The 17,693-nt window shown below is 40.4% G+C and overlaps 2 protein-coding genes across 3 annotated transcripts in view; both read left to right on the forward strand.

The window, feature by feature from the left end:
• Positions 1 to 17,693, forward strand: part of LOC149718233 (RNA-binding protein 38-like) — a 122,270-nt gene that overhangs the window by 70,782 nt on the left and 33,795 nt on the right. For both annotated transcript variants that reach the window (XM_089836535.1, XM_089836455.1), the window contains exons 3-4: positions 8,551 to 8,677; positions 14,278 to 14,332. In XM_089836535.1, coding sequence (XP_089692661.1) covers positions 8,551 to 8,677; positions 14,278 to 14,332 — 182 coding nt within the window. The remainder of the gene's footprint in view (positions 1 to 8,550; positions 8,678 to 14,277; positions 14,333 to 17,693) is intronic.
• LOC149718234 (uncharacterized) lies at positions 15,550 to 17,672 on the forward strand. The gene is made up of 2 exons (XM_089836118.1): positions 15,550 to 15,743; positions 15,830 to 17,672. The coding sequence occupies exon 2, from the start codon at positions 15,964 to 15,966 to the stop codon at positions 17,650 to 17,652; it is 1,689 nt and encodes a 562-aa protein (XP_089692244.1). The 5' UTR covers positions 15,550 to 15,743; positions 15,830 to 15,963; the 3' UTR covers positions 17,653 to 17,672.

Raw genomic sequence — 17,693 nt, forward strand, 5'->3', positions numbered from 1 at the left:
TTGGCCAAACGGGGGACAAAAGGCTTAAGATGGGATATTTTATGGGTGCCTTTCAATATCTTTTTACCATCGGGAGATGCGAGGCGATAGGTCAACGGGGATAATTTCTCAGCTATGAGGTAAGGGCCGTCCCAATTAGGAGCCAATTTCGCTGCAAAGCGTGCGTCAGCCGATGACAAAAAATGTGTTCTTTTCCAAACAAGGTCACCTTTCTGGAATTCGAAATCCCGGTGCCTTTTGTCATATTGACACTTTTGTCTTTCTTGTGCTTTGGTAATTTTGGCCAAAGCAGTGGCGTGAGACCTCTTTACCAGGTCTCCTAAACGCAGAGCATGCACCTTCCGTGCGGCTTCGGCAAGACTATCATTGACGTTCAAATCGTCTGGTATCGGGTAGTGCGGAAGCCTTAACTCTCTCCCAAAATTAAGAAACGCGGGGGTATAGCCCGTCGATTCTTGTACTGCGGTCCTAATAGCAAATGCTAACTGAGGGAGCCCAAGGTCCCAGTCTCTATGGGAATCTTTTACATAAGACGCTAGCATGGTCCCTAACGTCTGATTCATACGTTCCACTGGATTGCCTTGCGGGGAATAAATTGAAGTGAGCCGATGTTTTACTCCTAACTGCGCGAAAGCTGTGCGCATAATTTTGGAAACAAAGGCACTTCCGTTATCGGAAATAACGCGAGAGGGAACACCGTAGCGAGTAAATACTTCGTCTACCAGTTTATTTGCAATGACAGGGGCCGTAGCTCGTTTTAAGGGGAAGATTTCGACCCATTTTGTTAATTGTTCCGTGACAACTAACATTTGTGTATGCCCTCTTCTACTTGGGGGGTAAGGACCTTTCAGGTCCACTGAGATTACTGACCAGGCTTCGGCCGGTGAGGCGGATTTCATCAAACCTGGCGGTTTGGTACGGGGAATTTTGTACTTTTGGCAGACCTGGCAACTTTTAATGTAACGGGTGATATCGGCATTCATACCGTCCCACGTATACATTTCCTTAACGCGCTTATTGGTCTTAAACGCTCCTAGGTGTCCCGCAGTTTTGTTGTCGTGACAACAATACAATACTCTTGAGCGAAGAGTTTCGGGAACTAACACACGATAACCACTGAATCCCTTATCCTGGTACTTGGGTACCAGTTTACATACCAGACCCTTCACCACTTCGCATTGATCAACTAATCGGGTTATGTTAGGGGGAACTGACTGAGAGGGGTCTAGCAAACACTTTTTCACCGAAGATATGCTAGGGTCTTTATCTTGCTCCGAAATCAACGTGTCAAGATCTAAGTTTACTACCTCCGTGGGGACACTCTTGGGGTTGGAAACTATTGCTGCAGACAATATTCCTTCCGCACTCGGAGACGGGTCGGGGTGTTCTATTCGGGACAGTGCATCGGCGACAAGATTCGCTCGCCCGGGGATATAATTGATTTGGAAGGGTTCAAACGCCTGTAAACGTAACATCCAACGAGTTAGTTTACCGGTAGGATCTCTTGCCTTGTGGAGCCATTCCAAACTTTTATGGTCGCAATAAACTTCGAAACTAGAGCCCTGGATGTATGGACGAAAACATTCAACAGTTTCGACTATAGCTAAACATTCGCGTTCCGAGGTGGAATACTTTCTTTCTAAGTTATTGAGAGATCGGCTAAAATACTGGATAACCCCTTCTTTACCATCAATCTTTTGGCTAAGTACACCACCTATCCCTACGTCAGACGCGTCCGTCCGAACAATAAAGGGGTGGTCAAACTTAGGAGTATTAAGAACTGGAGTCGTCGACAAAGCTACTTTCAACTGAGAGAAGGCCAGCTCCTGCTCAGCATCCCATGCCCAGTGACGAATCCGATCCTTATGTAGAAGGCGATTGAGGGGGTCCGCAATTTTTGAAAAATTGGGAACAAAACGTCGGTAGTATGACGCCATACCCAAAAATCGTCGGATGTCTTTGACCGATTTTGGGCGGGGGTAATCCTTAATAACTTTTACTTTGGTTTCATCCACTTCTATTCCACTCTCGGAGATTATGTGCCCCAAAATTCTTGTTCTTTTCTGACAAAAGCGAGCTTTCGAAGCTTTTGCCGTTAGACCGTGGGTGGCCAAAATTGTGAGCACTTCGTCTAACATAATCATATGCTCATCAAAGCTGTTGGTGGCGATAATTAGGTCGTCGAGGTAGGCAAAGACGCCTCGTTTACGAAGTTTGAGAAAGAGGTTATTGATCATTCTTTGAAATGTTCGGGGAGCGTTGGTTAGACCGAACATAAGTACTTTTGGACGGAATAAACCCTTATCCGTGACAAAAGCCGCTTTGTCTCTGGAGTCAGGGTGCAAAGGAATTTGCCAATAGCCAGACCGCAGGTCAATCAAGGTTATAAATTTTGGGCAGGAAATAGACTCTAAAATATCGTCTATCCGAGGCAATGGGTATTGGTCTTTCGTAGTAACGCCATTGACTCCTCGATAATCAGCTACTAGTCTGTCCTCCTTCCCCTCCTGTCGAACTAGGAAAACAGGGGCACACCATGGGCTATCACTGGGTTCTATAAAATCTTTGGCTAACATGTCCTCAATTATACTATTGATCTTGTTTTGGAGTGGAGGGGCATAACGATAAGGTCGACAAGCTATAGGGGGACCTTGGGTTTCTATGTAGTGTTCCGTTTTGGTGGTTCTACCTGCTTCTTTCGTAAAAACCTGCCTATGTTTATAAACGACGTCGCAAAGACGTTCTTTTTGCTCCTTATTTAAGGGGGCTTCATTCAGGGCCTTACTAAGCTCTTCGGCATCAACGGAATCGTCCTGCTCGGCAAACATATACTTATCAACTAAAAAATTATTTACACTAACATTAGGCTCTTCAACTGTGTCAACGAATCTGTGAATTTCACTAGAATAGGCCTTCCAACAATAAGTACTCTCGGAAAAATCGACGAGCATACCACTATGTGACAAAAAATCTAGTCCTAATATGGCGGGAAAATTCAAATTTTCTACATAAACAGCGGACCAATCAAATAAGACGTCAGGTACTAATATCGGTAAGGAAACACTGCCCTTCGCTTGAACAAACTTCTTATTAGGAAGTTTTAATATCGCGTCATTAGCCTTTGTCGGAAAACCTATCTTTTCTATACTATTTTTATATTGTTCGTCGATCACAGAATGAGTTGCGCCGCAGTCCACTAGAGCCTTACAGGAAACACCTCCAAATTCCACAGGAATAAACAAAAGTTTTTGACCTAAAAGGCGTGAAACGTTGTTTATCTCGGAAATCGGAAGATGCCCTTTCGTGGACGCCGCAGGGGTATTTATTGGGGGGCACGACGAGCAAACCCGGCTCCCTGTCCCGAGTTGCCGCCGTTCCTCGAGTTTCCCTGGTTCCTACCTTGGGGATTGTCGCGCCAGTTTCGGCGAAGCTTCGGACAATTATTTTTAAAATGGTCGCGGCTACCGCATTCATAACAGCCGGGAGGGGGTGCATAACCCCGAAAGGCTTGAGAGCGAGGTGGTCGTCCCGTATTCCAACCCGTTTGGTGAGGGGGGTTATTAGGAGGGGGGCCACTATCGTAGGGACTTTGTGCAGGGACGGAGGGCGATGGGGTACCTTTCACTGTTTCCGTGGGAAGGATACTTTCCGCGCGAGAAGCGTCGGAAATCAATTCCCTAAGGGATGTGTACTTTTTGGATATAAGTAATTTTTGCAAGGAGGGACGTAGGTTACGAAAAACTAACCGAACCTTTTCTTTCGGGGATAGGGGGCTTTCTAAACGACGCATGAGGTCCTGCATAGCGTTGATATAATCTAAGGCCGATTCGTTAGGCTTATGGGTTCTGGCGTGCAAGAGTTCTAAAACTCTGTCGTCCTCGTCCTCATTAGAGAATTCGTTTCTCATGGCCCATTCGAAGGCATCCCAGGTGGCAAAACTCCCTTCATTGTCCCGCCACCAGTCAGACGCGGGACCAAATAAAAATGTGGGGACCCAACGCTCAAGAAAAATATCATCAGGGATATTGCGACTATTACGTAGTCTTTTAGCGTTAACTAAAAATTCATTTAAGGTCGAATTTTTATCGTCATTACCCCAGTATTTTGGACTTTCAATTTGGGGAACCCAAGTTTGCGGGTTATAATTTTCGCCGTGATTATTCACCTGTTGACCCTCGCGGCTCCCGTTATTTTGACCATTGTTAGAATTATTAGCAACTAAAGTGGTCGTCAACGTTTGGATTTGCGCTACTAGGAGGGCAATTAAATTTGCTTCGGGAAGCGCTGGCTGGGGATTAATTGGCGGATTATTCGGGGGTAAAACGGGAGGGATATTTTCAGGGATAACCGGCATATTAAGTTGTGGGGGTAAATTTTCTTGGTTATTGGCCATTGTTTTGACAAGGGTGGTATTGGGTTGTTCCCGGGCTAATTCTAGCCTCTGACGGCGTTGATCACGCTCTTGATTGTGATAAACACGAAGGCACTCTCTACAACTGTATTGAGGGCCCAAATGGGGGTGACACTCGGGGCAAAAAGTCAAGCTATCGGAAATATACGTGTCACTGTCGGAGTCGGATACACTCATGAGGAGAATAAGTAATGGTAACTAACAAAAATAAAAAATAAGAAACCGAACAAAATGACTACGAGAACCTAACCATAAGGATAAATGGGAAACCTTTAACAAATGAATTATCCCGGACGGGCCCCCAGTTATGTAACCGCTTTTTCCTGGTTTCCCTGAACTAGCGGAAAACATAAATTACTAGGCTTCTCGTAATCTAACTGCGGGTTCAATTAAAGTCTAGGGTATGAGTATAGGAGTAATAACTAGAACTGGTTTAAATGTCCAAACGAAATCAAATTTAATTTCATTAAAATACCTGACCAAGGCAGAAGGCCCTGGCTAACAAACGATAGACAGTTAATTTAAATTCCGGTATTCTATTTACATTAACCCCCAAAATAATATTAGCATGCACACTTTAAACCCCGGAATAATATTCGCATGCACACTAGCCCCCAAAATAATATTAACACTTTTCGAATTTAAAATTGTTTCAACGATACCCAAACGTTGGCTCTCTCTCTTTTCTTTCACGCGCACGAAGTGAGCGCGCACAAATTTCGTAACGCGTAATGCGTTAACCCGAAGCAGGATTAGCTGACGGGAGACTGGACTGGTCAGTGGTTCTTCAGAACTACTATGTCCCTGGACTCTTTCCTCCAAAAATGGCTATGTCTCGAGACTCTTCCGTCCTCTTAGAATCTTCTAAGTCTTGGGCCGCTCGAAAACGTCTAAGTCTTTAGGGTTCTTTCCTTGTCGCAGTCCAGGAGCAGCAAAGCCTTGCTCTCCTTCCTAGTCGAGTCCTCGTCAAAAAGTAACTCTTTACGACCACCAAGTTCAGTCCCTTCATTCTTCTTTTTCGCGGGCACTTTCTCTTTAGCCAATCATGTTCAGGGATTTGGTCTAATTATTTTTGTTCTCCGAACTCCGGTAAAGGTTCAAAGGTCGAAGAGAGAGAGAGTAGATTTCTCGGCACCAAATGTGTCCCGAGAGAGAGCAATTAATCAGTGCGGTACCAGGTACCATTTAAGTGGCACCGCGAAGACGCGAATAGTCCAACTTTCCAAAAATAGAGATAATACAAAAATACAAAAAGATAACAGAGCCATTCGAAAATATAGTTCAAATGGCCTGAACCGACAAAATGAAATTATAGATTCTTAACCCGATATATGTACAGTTTAACCCCTACCCCAAAAACTTTCGCTTGGACATTTTTCGTAGATACAAAAGAGAGATAGGGGAGAATGAATGACTGTAATAAAATGGGGTTCTTTGAGAAGCCAAGTACTGAGGATACCGCCGTAGGGAAAAAGCGTAAGGAAGGATTCTCGGACCTACCCGAGAACAGGTAACCATTTGGGAATAATTAGTAAAACTGAGAATTTATAAAATGAAATGTATTTCTTAACAAAAGTGGGATCTAAAAATATAGCCGTGACACGATATGAACGAGAAACTTTAGCGAGTTATCGACAACTTTTATCTCTCTGTCTACGAACAGGGTTTTCTCCATTTACAGTCACCCAACCAAATAAGACAACCGCGCCTTGTCTTGTCTTGTCTTGCCCCGAGGGGTGGATAACTTTAACCCGATCTTAGTTTAAACATGGACAATGTAAAATATTCTGAAAAGGACCAACAAAGAAGTAATTTTTTTGTGACCTTAAATTATTTTTTCAACCAAATCAGCATAAATAATTTTTTGCGAACAAGTTAGCATAAATAATTTTTTTGCGACCAAATTAGCATACATTATGATTCCAGTGAGGTTAGGGGGAATACATTATTCACTTCCCCCTTAGCGACGCATACAAAGTAATCACTCTCCAAGTTTTCCCATCATCCCCTCGTCCCCTATAGGGAATATTAACACTATTAAAGATTCTGGGAGTGGTTATCCCCTCGTAAACGGCTTTTCTCCGTTGCTTGATTTAGTTGGAATAAATGCGTGTAAAAGTTTACGATAAGGAATAGCTTTCCGAGCTAGGGCAATCCAATAACGTAGTGTATGTATACATATCCGTATGGTTCAACCAGTCATACGTCTCCATAATCTCTTCCTTCAAAACCGTTACGACGACGTATCTCACTCTCGTTTCCTCTCGCCTCCGTCCGCGCATCTTTTCCTTGAGACTGATGGACCATTTTGGTATAGCGCTTCCGAAGACATCCCCATCACCTTTGTTGACATTATATTTGACTCGTATCACTCGCAAAACATTTGCTGCATAGAAAAGGTCTATGGTGATGTGGAATCAATTTTTTTTTAACTTAAAAACTCTCAACCAATCATAGTGCTGAATGACAGCTGCTCGAATCATAATTTACGGGTCGGTTTGGATTTTCCAAATTTCCAATGATGATTTTTCTCTTAGACTCTGAGTCTATTAGGGTATCAGGGTGTTTCTGATAAGTTTGCCATAAATTTCATGACCCCTTAAATTTAATTAAGAAACTGAAAATTTAATGATTACTAATTTAATTAAGGGGTCATCCCTAAAATACTCTGGACAATCTTAACTGGAAAACAGTGACCCTTGTGGCAAAATGTCATAGATAGAAGTTACATTTTCGGCTAAAAATCGATCGCACAAAGAACATCCCCCTTAATTTATGCATGCAGATTAATCAGAAACACCCTGTATTTTTTTTTGCAATATGGAGTAGTTTTCCAAACCCTTATATGATAGTGTTTATAACACAAGCCGCGCATTTTAATCGCAAATTCCATGGAATTTCAACAACAAAAACGTTCAATATTAATTATTCCTTACATAAATTGGTTTTATAACAAAACCTAATTACCCTTTGTGGGCCTAGGTAACTTCGGTAATTTTCCTAAACCCACAATGTTGTTAAATAATTACGAACTAAGAACTCGCTAGACTTGTAATAAAATTAATCTTTCGTGGTAGACCTAGTATACGTTGTTCTTAGAAAGAGCGACGACTAATTGCAATTAACAAACCCAATTTTTGGGGGGCGTAAATATACTCGCCGTTTAATTAAGCCGCTGATGGGGTTTTGTTTGTATATTTCCTCGTGAACGGCAAAAGACTCGCGTCGCCAAATTAGTGTGGTGGACCCAAAATTCCTCGCGATGATTGGTTAATGAAATCTTAAAAGATCGGCTTATCGTTAATTGTATACAGGGTGTTTCTGAAGAGTTTATCAGCAATTAAGAGCTGCGTTCTTTTACTGTTTCAAGTCGAAAATGTTTTATAACATTTTGCAATAATTTTTAAAGGTACAACATTATATATAACTGGAAAAGTCAGGGAAATTTATAATTTTTAGTAAAATTTAGGGAAATCTGGGAAATTTGTGAGTTTTGAGTAATTTTGCTCTGAAAAAACCACTCCCGTTGTTATTACTCCATGTATGGGAAAAAAAAACATGGAAAACTCGGGGAAATAAGCCCTGAATTTATTTTCTATGCAAAAAATTAAAATAACAATTTAAATTGGTCAAGGAAAATTAATGACTTTAAAAGGTCAGAGAAAACCTTTAAAACATGGGAAAATTTGACCGAGAAATCTCTAAATGCGTACAGTTTATCAACGCGTCGTCTGCTAGAGCAATTAAAAAACTCTTTGGGATTTAGGGAGCCCATTTATTTTCTATGTAAAAAATCAAAATGATAATTTAAATTGGTCAAGGGAAATTAATTACTTTAGAAGGGCAGGGAAAACGTTTAAAACTCGGGAAAATTTGACCGAGAAATCTCTAAATGCGTACAGTTTATCAACTTGTCGTATGCTAGAGCAATTAAAAAAATCTTTGGGAATTAGGGAGCCCTAGTTTTTTCGGGGACAAGAAGTATATAGCAAAAAAAAAGGCCCAATTAGTTGGTTAAAATCTTGCTTGTCTGAAAGTGTAGTAATTGCGTGTAAGAAGGAAGAAAAATAAGAGGAAGGAAATGGGAGAAAGAGAGAGAGTTTAAGTAATGTAATGTTGGTTTTTCTTTGTATTGTCAGGTTACGATGGTGGACCGAGAAGCGGCGGAGCGAGCGGTGAAGGAAGCCAATCCGATTATCGATGGCAGGAAAGCTAACGTCAACTTGGCCTATTTGGGGGCCAAACCCAGGGGAAACGTACAGAACGGTAAGAATTCATCACATTAACCAAGTACCCCCCCATTCCACCCCCGCCCCCCATTATATCAGGGTGGTTTAGCTATTTGAACATTGTGTTTTATATGAATGGGATTGTAGATAAACTATAAAGCTTGCCCTGCGTCACCAGGTCACTGATCAAGGTCAGGAATGACGCGTTGCGTGTTAATGAGGCATAATGTGTACGGTATTTACAGGGACTTGGAGAGAAATTAAATGAATAGTTGAAGGAATACATACAGCTATTTGGGATCATTGTGTACGCGCAAACCATTTTCACTCAACGTATCTAGGCGGATTTTGTGGGAGGAGCTAGGTCTAATCATTATGTATGACGAATGCCTTGCACCTTGCGCACACGTCTAGGAACTCCCGTTGGTACCAACCAATGTAATCACAGTTAGATTAAAGATTTCTGAATTATGAAGCATGAGGGAAAGTAAGTTCTCAAACCCAACCCACAAATCTGGCGTATAAATAAGCTTTTGAGATATTTGGGGACAAAATGATTCCTAGTAGCTGTATGTATTCCTGGTAGTCGCAATTCCTTCATTCAATTCTGATTCGGCAAACATTTCAACGCAAAGATTTAATGCAACTCCTTAAACAATGCAATGGTTGCGTCGCCTGCTAGTAATGGGTTACAATGACACGCTTTGGTTCATTTGATTTGGCCAAGTAAAGGTATCTCGCCTATTCATTTAATTTCTCTATTTGCGCCTGTAAATTGGCTACAAAATACACCTCGTAACAACAACGTGCTAGGGAGGTGTAACTAGATTGCCAATTGGCGAAGGTTTCATCACTGTATTGATCAAGTATGTAGTCAAATACCTAAACCAACCTGTTTGAACGCGAACGACAGCAGTCGAACCAACGAAAATTGCCGCCAAAATTGAAAGAGAAGAAAGTTTCTCTGAACATCCGACAAACTTTTAGGCATTGGTCTTCATTCAGACTAGGCCTAAATTCCTCCCTATACGTTTTTGGCCATAAAAACCCAAGAAAACATAGTCTGAACAGACCTTTAAACATCTCATATATTATTCCGAAAAAAAGTTTTTTAACTTAATCGCGGCGAAAGTTGAATTTTCTTTACCTGAAACTTAAGTAACACCTGTTACTAAAAACGTTAGGAATTTCTTAAAGAAACTATGCGATTTGTTACCTTGGCGAATTGTACTTACACAACAGAATTGTACAATCTTTGAACTTGGGTAATTTGGCCGCCGTCGAAGACTTAAGTATTTGTAAGCTCTTGTTAAATTTGTTCTAGAAGACTTATAAAAAGAAAAGAAAAGGCGAAAAACCTGGTCCAGCTGCGTGAGATTCTGGAAACTGAAAGTTGTCGCTTCGCTTAAAGATGGATGGTCACGTATTGTTGAACTTTAACCCCCTAAAATCTCTTTCCGCTTGCAGTGTTGTTGTTTTGTTTTTCTGTTTCGAAAATGTTTCCTTATTGGCCGGCCGAGTTAAATGATAAATATGGATTTATACGAAGTTTTGGCTTGGTTTCAAAAATGCGTGAAGTCTAAATTACATTTCACTTCTTTAAATTACAACATTTACACTTTGTAGGGTACATCAAAAATTGAGAGTAGTCTATATGAAGTGAAAAACATCACGTATTGGTTGAAATCGTCGGCACGTGTTTGAAAACACTGAAAAGTTCAGTCATAGTGTTTAGTTTATATATCCACTAAACCCGTTCCCCCGTTCATTGTTCGTGAAAACGAAAATACATACAGTCTTTGAGAAATCATAGCCACGTAATATTTTCCATAAGTATGGGACTGTTGCGTAGGGATGTATCCACAAAGTCCACGCGAGACTACAGCGCCATCTTACCTTGAATGTTATTACTCCAAACCAACCTTAAGAAATGGAACAAAGTCATGGTCTATTGTTGTTTCATTCCTTGGTAGAAGTAGAATGACAATAGATTATGACAAATTTTTTTCTGGCAAGTTCACCGTCCAAAGACTGGTGCGCCATCTACGTTTAAATGTTATTGCAAGCTACAAAAATGAGCGGATTAGAGTTATAGCCAACTGTGATTTCCTTTCCTTGTTTGAGAGTCAGGTTACAGGTAGAGATAGAGATCACAGTACGCGATGGTTTCTGTTTGGTGCAAAACTGCCACCAGGAGACGCTCCAGTATGATAAATACACGCTCCTATATCCTTGAGATAATATACGCATAGCAGTTAACCAGGTTTCAACCCAAGACCACTCTATAGTTTCTGTTTCATCCACCATTAGGCGCCCCTTAATGAGAAGTACACGCCCATCTTCCTACCCGTTTTGTAAAGTACTCGTGCTCATAGCAATTATTAACTTAGGTACAGTTTGATAGAGTTATAGTCATTTTACAAAATTTTTGTATTTTCGACACATCGTTAAGCCAGCGGGATTGAGTATATAGTGGAGCTCTTTCCCGGTTTCCCCGGGCTTCCTATTGGGAAAAGGGGAACGCGGTAATGAAATCGTATGAAAGCTGACAAGCAAATGTCCCCAGCCAGCTTTTCCCACCGAAGAATGAACGTTATGTTTGAATAAACTCATGGACGACCGGTTCGCTCGCTCCCCGCTTGCTTGCTTGCTTTAAATGCACTCGAGGACAATGGAAGGAATATACGCTATTTTCTGAAAGCTGATAGGCAGAGCCTGTAACGGTCCTTCGCTGCTTATACGAATATGGGTGGACTAGAGATACGTAATAGATGAAATTATTGAGCTTCTTCCGTCCATGGATATTTCCAAGAATACATACAGCCATAAGTTCATAAGATATGTTCCTTCCATAAGTTTGTAATGTCTGGTAACTTAGAAACTGGAGCTTGTAATTTTGAAGTGAGTGAGTGAGGTAGGACATAGATTCAGGGTAAAGCGAAGACGCCTGGTGAGGCGCTGTCAAAGGCTTAGTAATGCAAGTCCTGCAAAATTAACCACCGAGTGTAGGACTTTCAATGATAGTTGATTCCCAACCATTTCATCTAGCAGCTGGTTAGACTGGACCTTAGCTTTTCCAAGCTCGGTCCCAAATCAGCTGCAGGCCGTTTTTAAGTGACGGCCAAGCTGAAGCTCGCCTTTGACGTGACTGTTCATGGATCGTTTAATACAGCTGCTCTATATATTCGGTGGACCCCTTTCTATTTCATCAAGGGACCCAAGCGGCCCAACCTCTTTTCTCCCCAATAAATAGGCCTTTGCAAACACAACAAAAATCTCTAGCGGATTGCGCTTAATCGCACGAGCTTTGTGGGCTGGTGGGTGTGTGTGTGAGCTTGGCGCCATTTTTGCAAGAGCCCTTTTACGTGCGCGTGCAGCAAAGGGGGGAATTCCAGACGCACGTTTTTAGAGGGAGGGGGCGAAGGGAGAGCTTTTGTTTTGACGTAATTCCAGACTGCTATGGATTTTTGCGGGAATGCCCTCGTGCTCTTCCGGCCAGGGACAAGAGTAGGGGGATGGAGGAAGGGGACGTACCTAAGTTGCGTGTCTATCAGTTTATACTCCTTTTTAGTCCGTTCTCCATTTGCCTATTTGCTTGCGTGCGGTATTTTTGTCCGCTTTAGTAAAGAGCGAAAAGTTGACGAGGGGAAAAACACAAGAATTGCTCCGATTGCGGAAAGGAATTTGTATACGACTACGGCTACTAGACCTTGCTGATTAATTAATTATTTATTTCGATGGAATGAATCGTGACGTTGTGATTCTTATATTAACAACGTTATTTAATTATGTATGGTTCCTTTTAAAGTAAGTCTCGAATGAAAAGTAAATTGGGACACTCCAGTAAATATTTCTTTCAGTGTTTATTCTAACTTTTGTACACTAACACGTGATGACCCTACCCACCCAAAGTACCCCAGTGTTTTGTTTAGGTTGTAGCCATAAGTTTTAGGCGCCACCTGGTTATATCAATAAGAACTTTATCATATACACGCAACTAAACTAGTAAAAAAACTGATAGCGTATTTAACTTGAACCAAAACGAGTAGAGATTTTCAGGACCCCGTTGTAGATTGTCTTGTTTAATGGTTACTTCAAAGCAAAAATTATCAGAGTCTTACCGTTACGTTATGTTATGTTAGGTATGCACTATTATCGCCTAAGCCTCGGTATATACTGTATACTCTTATCACCTAAGCCTCGGCCCCACACGTTGGATAATAGCTATCTGAAACTAAAAGCGTATTCAGAGTATCAGCTTGGGTAGTCTAGCTGAAACTACGATGCGATACTGGAAAGATTTATGAATGATGAGAAGTTAGGTATATCGGAGAAGTAGAAAAGGAAAAAAAGCAACTGCATACTAGCCCATATACTAGACAAAACACGTAGCCACAAATATTACTTCTTGCCCCCTTCTACCCATCTTGCCTAGCTCGGTTTCTCTTTTACATATTTCCTTTCCGGGTGGGAAGGAGACAGGGGTAAAAGGAACCGTCCATGTAATGGGACCAAGCAAGGAGGAACGGGGTGAAGGGGCGCCAACCTTGGTCCCTAGAACAATCTATCCCTTTGCACGCGTACGCAGAACTAACTGCCCTTCCATGGGTCTCTAACCCATACATCAACTTGCAACTAGATTCCTACCCCATCAAGGCATGACCATAACCGAGAGGAGAAAGGGAGGGAGAGGATGCAAAACTGTCAAAAGACTTTCTCGATGAAGGAAGGCTCTCACTCACTCATTCATAACGTGTCTAGATAAGCTCTATTATATGTATAGTTGTAACTTGCATAGGTACATCGATTTTGTTGGGTAGATGCTGGACGTGTATGACGGTCAAATTATTGGTCCTATAACTTTGGTTCTGTTTAAGGTAATCAAATATTGGAGGTATATTTGTAATCTACGCATTCTGTATAGTAATCGGTCCAAGTATCATGATCTTAGATCTTCATGGAGAATTATTATCTGAAATAGTTGATTGAAGATTGGTCAAAGTATTTTTAGGTGTGAGGTGTAAAAGTTAATTTAATAGTGCTAGGTACAAAACTGCTCGTAACTTAGGTTCTATGAGAGGTAATTAAAATTTGAAGGCACTGTTATTAGCTAGACATTCTGTAGAGTAATCCCTTAAAGTATCATGTCCCAGTTTCGACAAAAGTATCACAATCATTTTAGGATGTACAAAAACTTCAAAATTTAAGGCTGTAACTTTGGTCCTATGGAGGTAATTAAAAATTTAAGGTATCCATATGAACTGGACGTTCCATTAAGTAATTGCCCCGAATATCAAAAGGATATCTCTTAAAATAAAGTTACGACAGCCTGTCAAAAGTTTTCACAAGTTTTGACAAACCACTGAAGAAAAACAAAACTACTTCTTCTTATCGAAATCAAACTTCACTTAATTATAAACATGCAACTCTGCAAGATTAACAGTATAAATGCTTATTTAATAAAAAAATCTGCCAACTTGATCCTAAATCCTTTTACGCTTGTTTATAGTCAAGAGGTTCAAATTATTCCCTTGACCCCCTTACAGTTTTCATCCAATAATAATATATATAAATTTTCAACAAACGTATCCTATATATAATATATTTATTCATTTTGTTTTTATTCTCTCTTTATAGGCTTTCCATTTACGGTTAGAGCGGGGTATCCGACAGTCGTTCCTGGCCAGTACGGGTAAGTTGAAAATAATTTATATTCATTATAATCACACATCCCATACATAGTGCATTGCGAAACTCCCTTCACTCCATTCCAACAACCCCTCCATTCCTTCAGTTTCTATACATTTGAAACTTTAATAATTAATACCATTATACACAATTTGCTTGCGCTACGCAAACAAACACTTATTCAACCCTCTCTCTAGTTCCTACTTCCAAAAATTCTAAATTACTCAAATTAACATAAATTTCAAGCCGGAGACTAAACAGAAGCTAAATTAGAATTAAAGGCGGTAGGGGCTGGGATGGGGAGGGAGGGAAAGAAGACAGAAATAAGCTAATAAGGCGAGAGTAATTAGGGTAATCGCGGATTGAAATAGGAGGCAAACTGCGCGGAAAGATGCGCGTCTGGCAAAACGATCCCGCCAACTAAAATCCACGAGGAATAAAAAACAGCTTCTTAATTCTTTTTAAGGAGGTGTTCTGAAAAAGGGGTAATTATGAGATCGAACATAAGTTTATAAGTAATATGTTCCTCCATAAGTATGCTAAGTAAGTCTCTTCGTAATGCTACTGAGAGACTTACAGCTCGAGATAACTAGTTCGAGGGAGAACGACGGAAGCGAGTCAATTGAAGTCCTACACTCGGTGGTGGTGAATTTTGCATGCAGGACCAAGTTCCATCTAGGTCCTATTTAGTCTGCATTACTAAGCCCAAATTTGACAGCAGCGCCAAAACCAGGCGTCTTCGCTTTACTCTGAATATATGACCTACCTCAATCACTTCAAAATTACAAGCTCAAGTTTCTAAGTTACCAGAGATTTACAAACTTATGGAGCATATCGTATAAACAAGATAATAAGAATTCGTGCACCTTGGGAAAGGGTACCACGCCTTATTCCTCATAGCAAGGAGTGCATAGAGCAAGGAGTTGATTAAATAAAACGTAGACGGTGTGAAGAAGGGACGGTATTTTGTATATACCACACCAAGTAACTCGAGAGTAAACATACATTTCAATTAAGTACACAACCCATGCTTATTTAAACAAACGCTCGCGCCAAAACTTTTCCCGCCTTTCTTCTGCCTCGTGCGTTTACCGTTGGAGATGGTTAACCAATAGAAAACCTTCCCTCCCTCTCGAGATTTCTTTCTTTCACGTGAATTTTCCTAACGAAGGGTTATGAAAACAAAAGGTCTTTTATTCCTGGATTCCTGGATTAAATAGGCCTTTCCAAAAATTGGGAGTAGCCATTCGAGAATCTGTTGCCTACTACGTCACTGCTGGTAAAGCACGCAGGCGCCTCTAAGCGCTTAGTATTATCCATATCCGGAAGACGAACGAATTTCAATATGGTCGTCACGTTCAAGAAGTGAAACTACGGAACGGCAGTAGTAAATTATTTTGGCTTGCTATCAGAAGGTAAAACAGTTTCTCATACGCATTATTAGAGTAATATTAATTAGGTTACCTTAATAATTTCAAAAAAAAATAAAAAATTCCGACAGCCTGAAACTTAGACTGGAGTTATACGGCTGAACTTGACTAAGCCTTGGTCTTTGGTTGCTTAATTGGATTTTTGAACCGTACTAACTGAGAGTTGAAACTAAGGAGTTGCATTAAGTTATTTTGTTAAGAAAAAATGGTTGGGAGGCATTGCTGCGTTCCAGGTTGCTCATCTTCGACTCTGAGAAACAAAGGCGTGACTTTTAGTGAATTTCCGAAAGATCCAGATGAAAGAGATGAATGGATACGCATTATACTATATAATACTGACGTAAATTTCAAAGTTCCACAAAGAAGACCATGGTCTACACCCATTGCAAGAAAGCCACTGGGCACAAAATATCAAGTTTTATGTGGTTACCACTTCAGAGAAGACGGTTGTAAACTTAAAACGGACAAATACCCCATATATTTTTGGAAATCAACTGGTCAAGGCGATCTCGCCTTTTCACATGAGATTGAGATTAGCGAAAACCCTAACCTTCGCAAAGAGCTTGAACCTGAGGTTGCAAACTTGGAAGGAAAAATTTCAGAAAAGAGTAGTGATTCTGACACTACAACGGTAACGGATCATAATTACTGTCTAGAATATGAGCCTAGTTCTTTAGCTAGCGTTATCAAACATCAAAGATACTCTCTACTTGATCTACGTTCAAAATTAGATGGATATGATGAACTGAAAAACCAATGTAACGAGTTGCTGACCAAAAACCTGGCTTTGAAAACTAAGGTGTTAAAAATGGAAACGGAAATGAAAGATTTTAACGAACTGAAAACAGAAAATGTTGTCCTTAAGAACATAATTTCATCGCAGAAGCTAGAATGTCTGCAATATAAATCTAAAATTCAACAACTAGAAAAGTCGCTAAGACAACCTCCATTTTCCCTAAGTAAGATATCACAGTCGCCATCAATGATGAAATTTTATACAGGTTGCGAGAATATCGAGGGTTTTAATGACTTGTATGAATTTATCGAACCTGACACAAATAATTTACAATTTTATAATGGAACCAAAGGATACAAACGCAAATACAAACGAAATGATAATACCAAAGGTCGTCCAATGTTATTATCTTTTAAAAATCAGTTATTCATGGTTCTTTGCCGTTTAAAAGTTGGCCTTTTAGAGCAAGATTTGGCTTATAGATTCAGTATTTCTGTCTCAACTGTCAGTAACCTATGCATTACATGGTTTGATTTGTTAGAAAAAAGACTAACTAAATTTCAAATTTGGCCGTCACGCGCGGTGGTGGACGAGTTTATGCCCGAAGATTTCAAATTAAAGTTTCCTAAAACCAGAGTAATAATAGATGCCACTGAACTTTTTGTACAAAAGCCAAACGACTTTAAAACTCAGAGTGACACGTGGTCATCGTACAAAACACACAACACTGCTAAAGGACTAATAGGTATAACTCCTAACGGCTTTATTAGTTTTGTTTCGGATTTGGTTCCAGGAAGAATGTCGGATAAAGAACTGACAGAAGAAAGTGGTTTAGTTAGCCTCCTAAGTCATGGAGACTCTGTAATGGCAGACCGTGGATTTCTCATAGAAGATTTGCTTATGGAAAAGGGAGTTACTCTAAATATGCCACCATTTTTGCATGATAAAGCCCAACTATCTCTACAAGAAGAGAAAGATACAAGAGAAATAGCAAGCTTGCGGATACACGTTGAAAGAGTCATAAGGAGTGTAAAATCGTACCATCTTCTGAGTACAATATTCCCTAATAATATGAGTAGCCAATTAAATAAAATTTGGAAAATCTGTGCTTATTTAGTTAATTTCTGTAATGAACCTTTGTTGGATGTAAAAAAATAAATTTTATTGCAACCTTGAAATTTGTACTTTTTTGTTGCCTC

Source organism: Phalangium opilio, unplaced genomic scaffold (genome assembly GCF_054372755.1).
Source record: "Phalangium opilio isolate 3A_F unplaced genomic scaffold, DU_Popi_V2 ptg000002l_1, whole genome shotgun sequence".
In the NCBI taxonomy this organism is placed as follows: domain Eukaryota; kingdom Metazoa; phylum Arthropoda; class Arachnida; order Opiliones; family Phalangiidae; genus Phalangium; species Phalangium opilio.

Excerpts from the sequence above, each read along its gene's own strand:
- LOC149718234 (XM_089836118.1), top strand. The coding sequence starts at position 15,964 with ATGGTTGGGAGGCATTGCTGCGTTCCAGGTTGCTCATCTTCGACTCTG.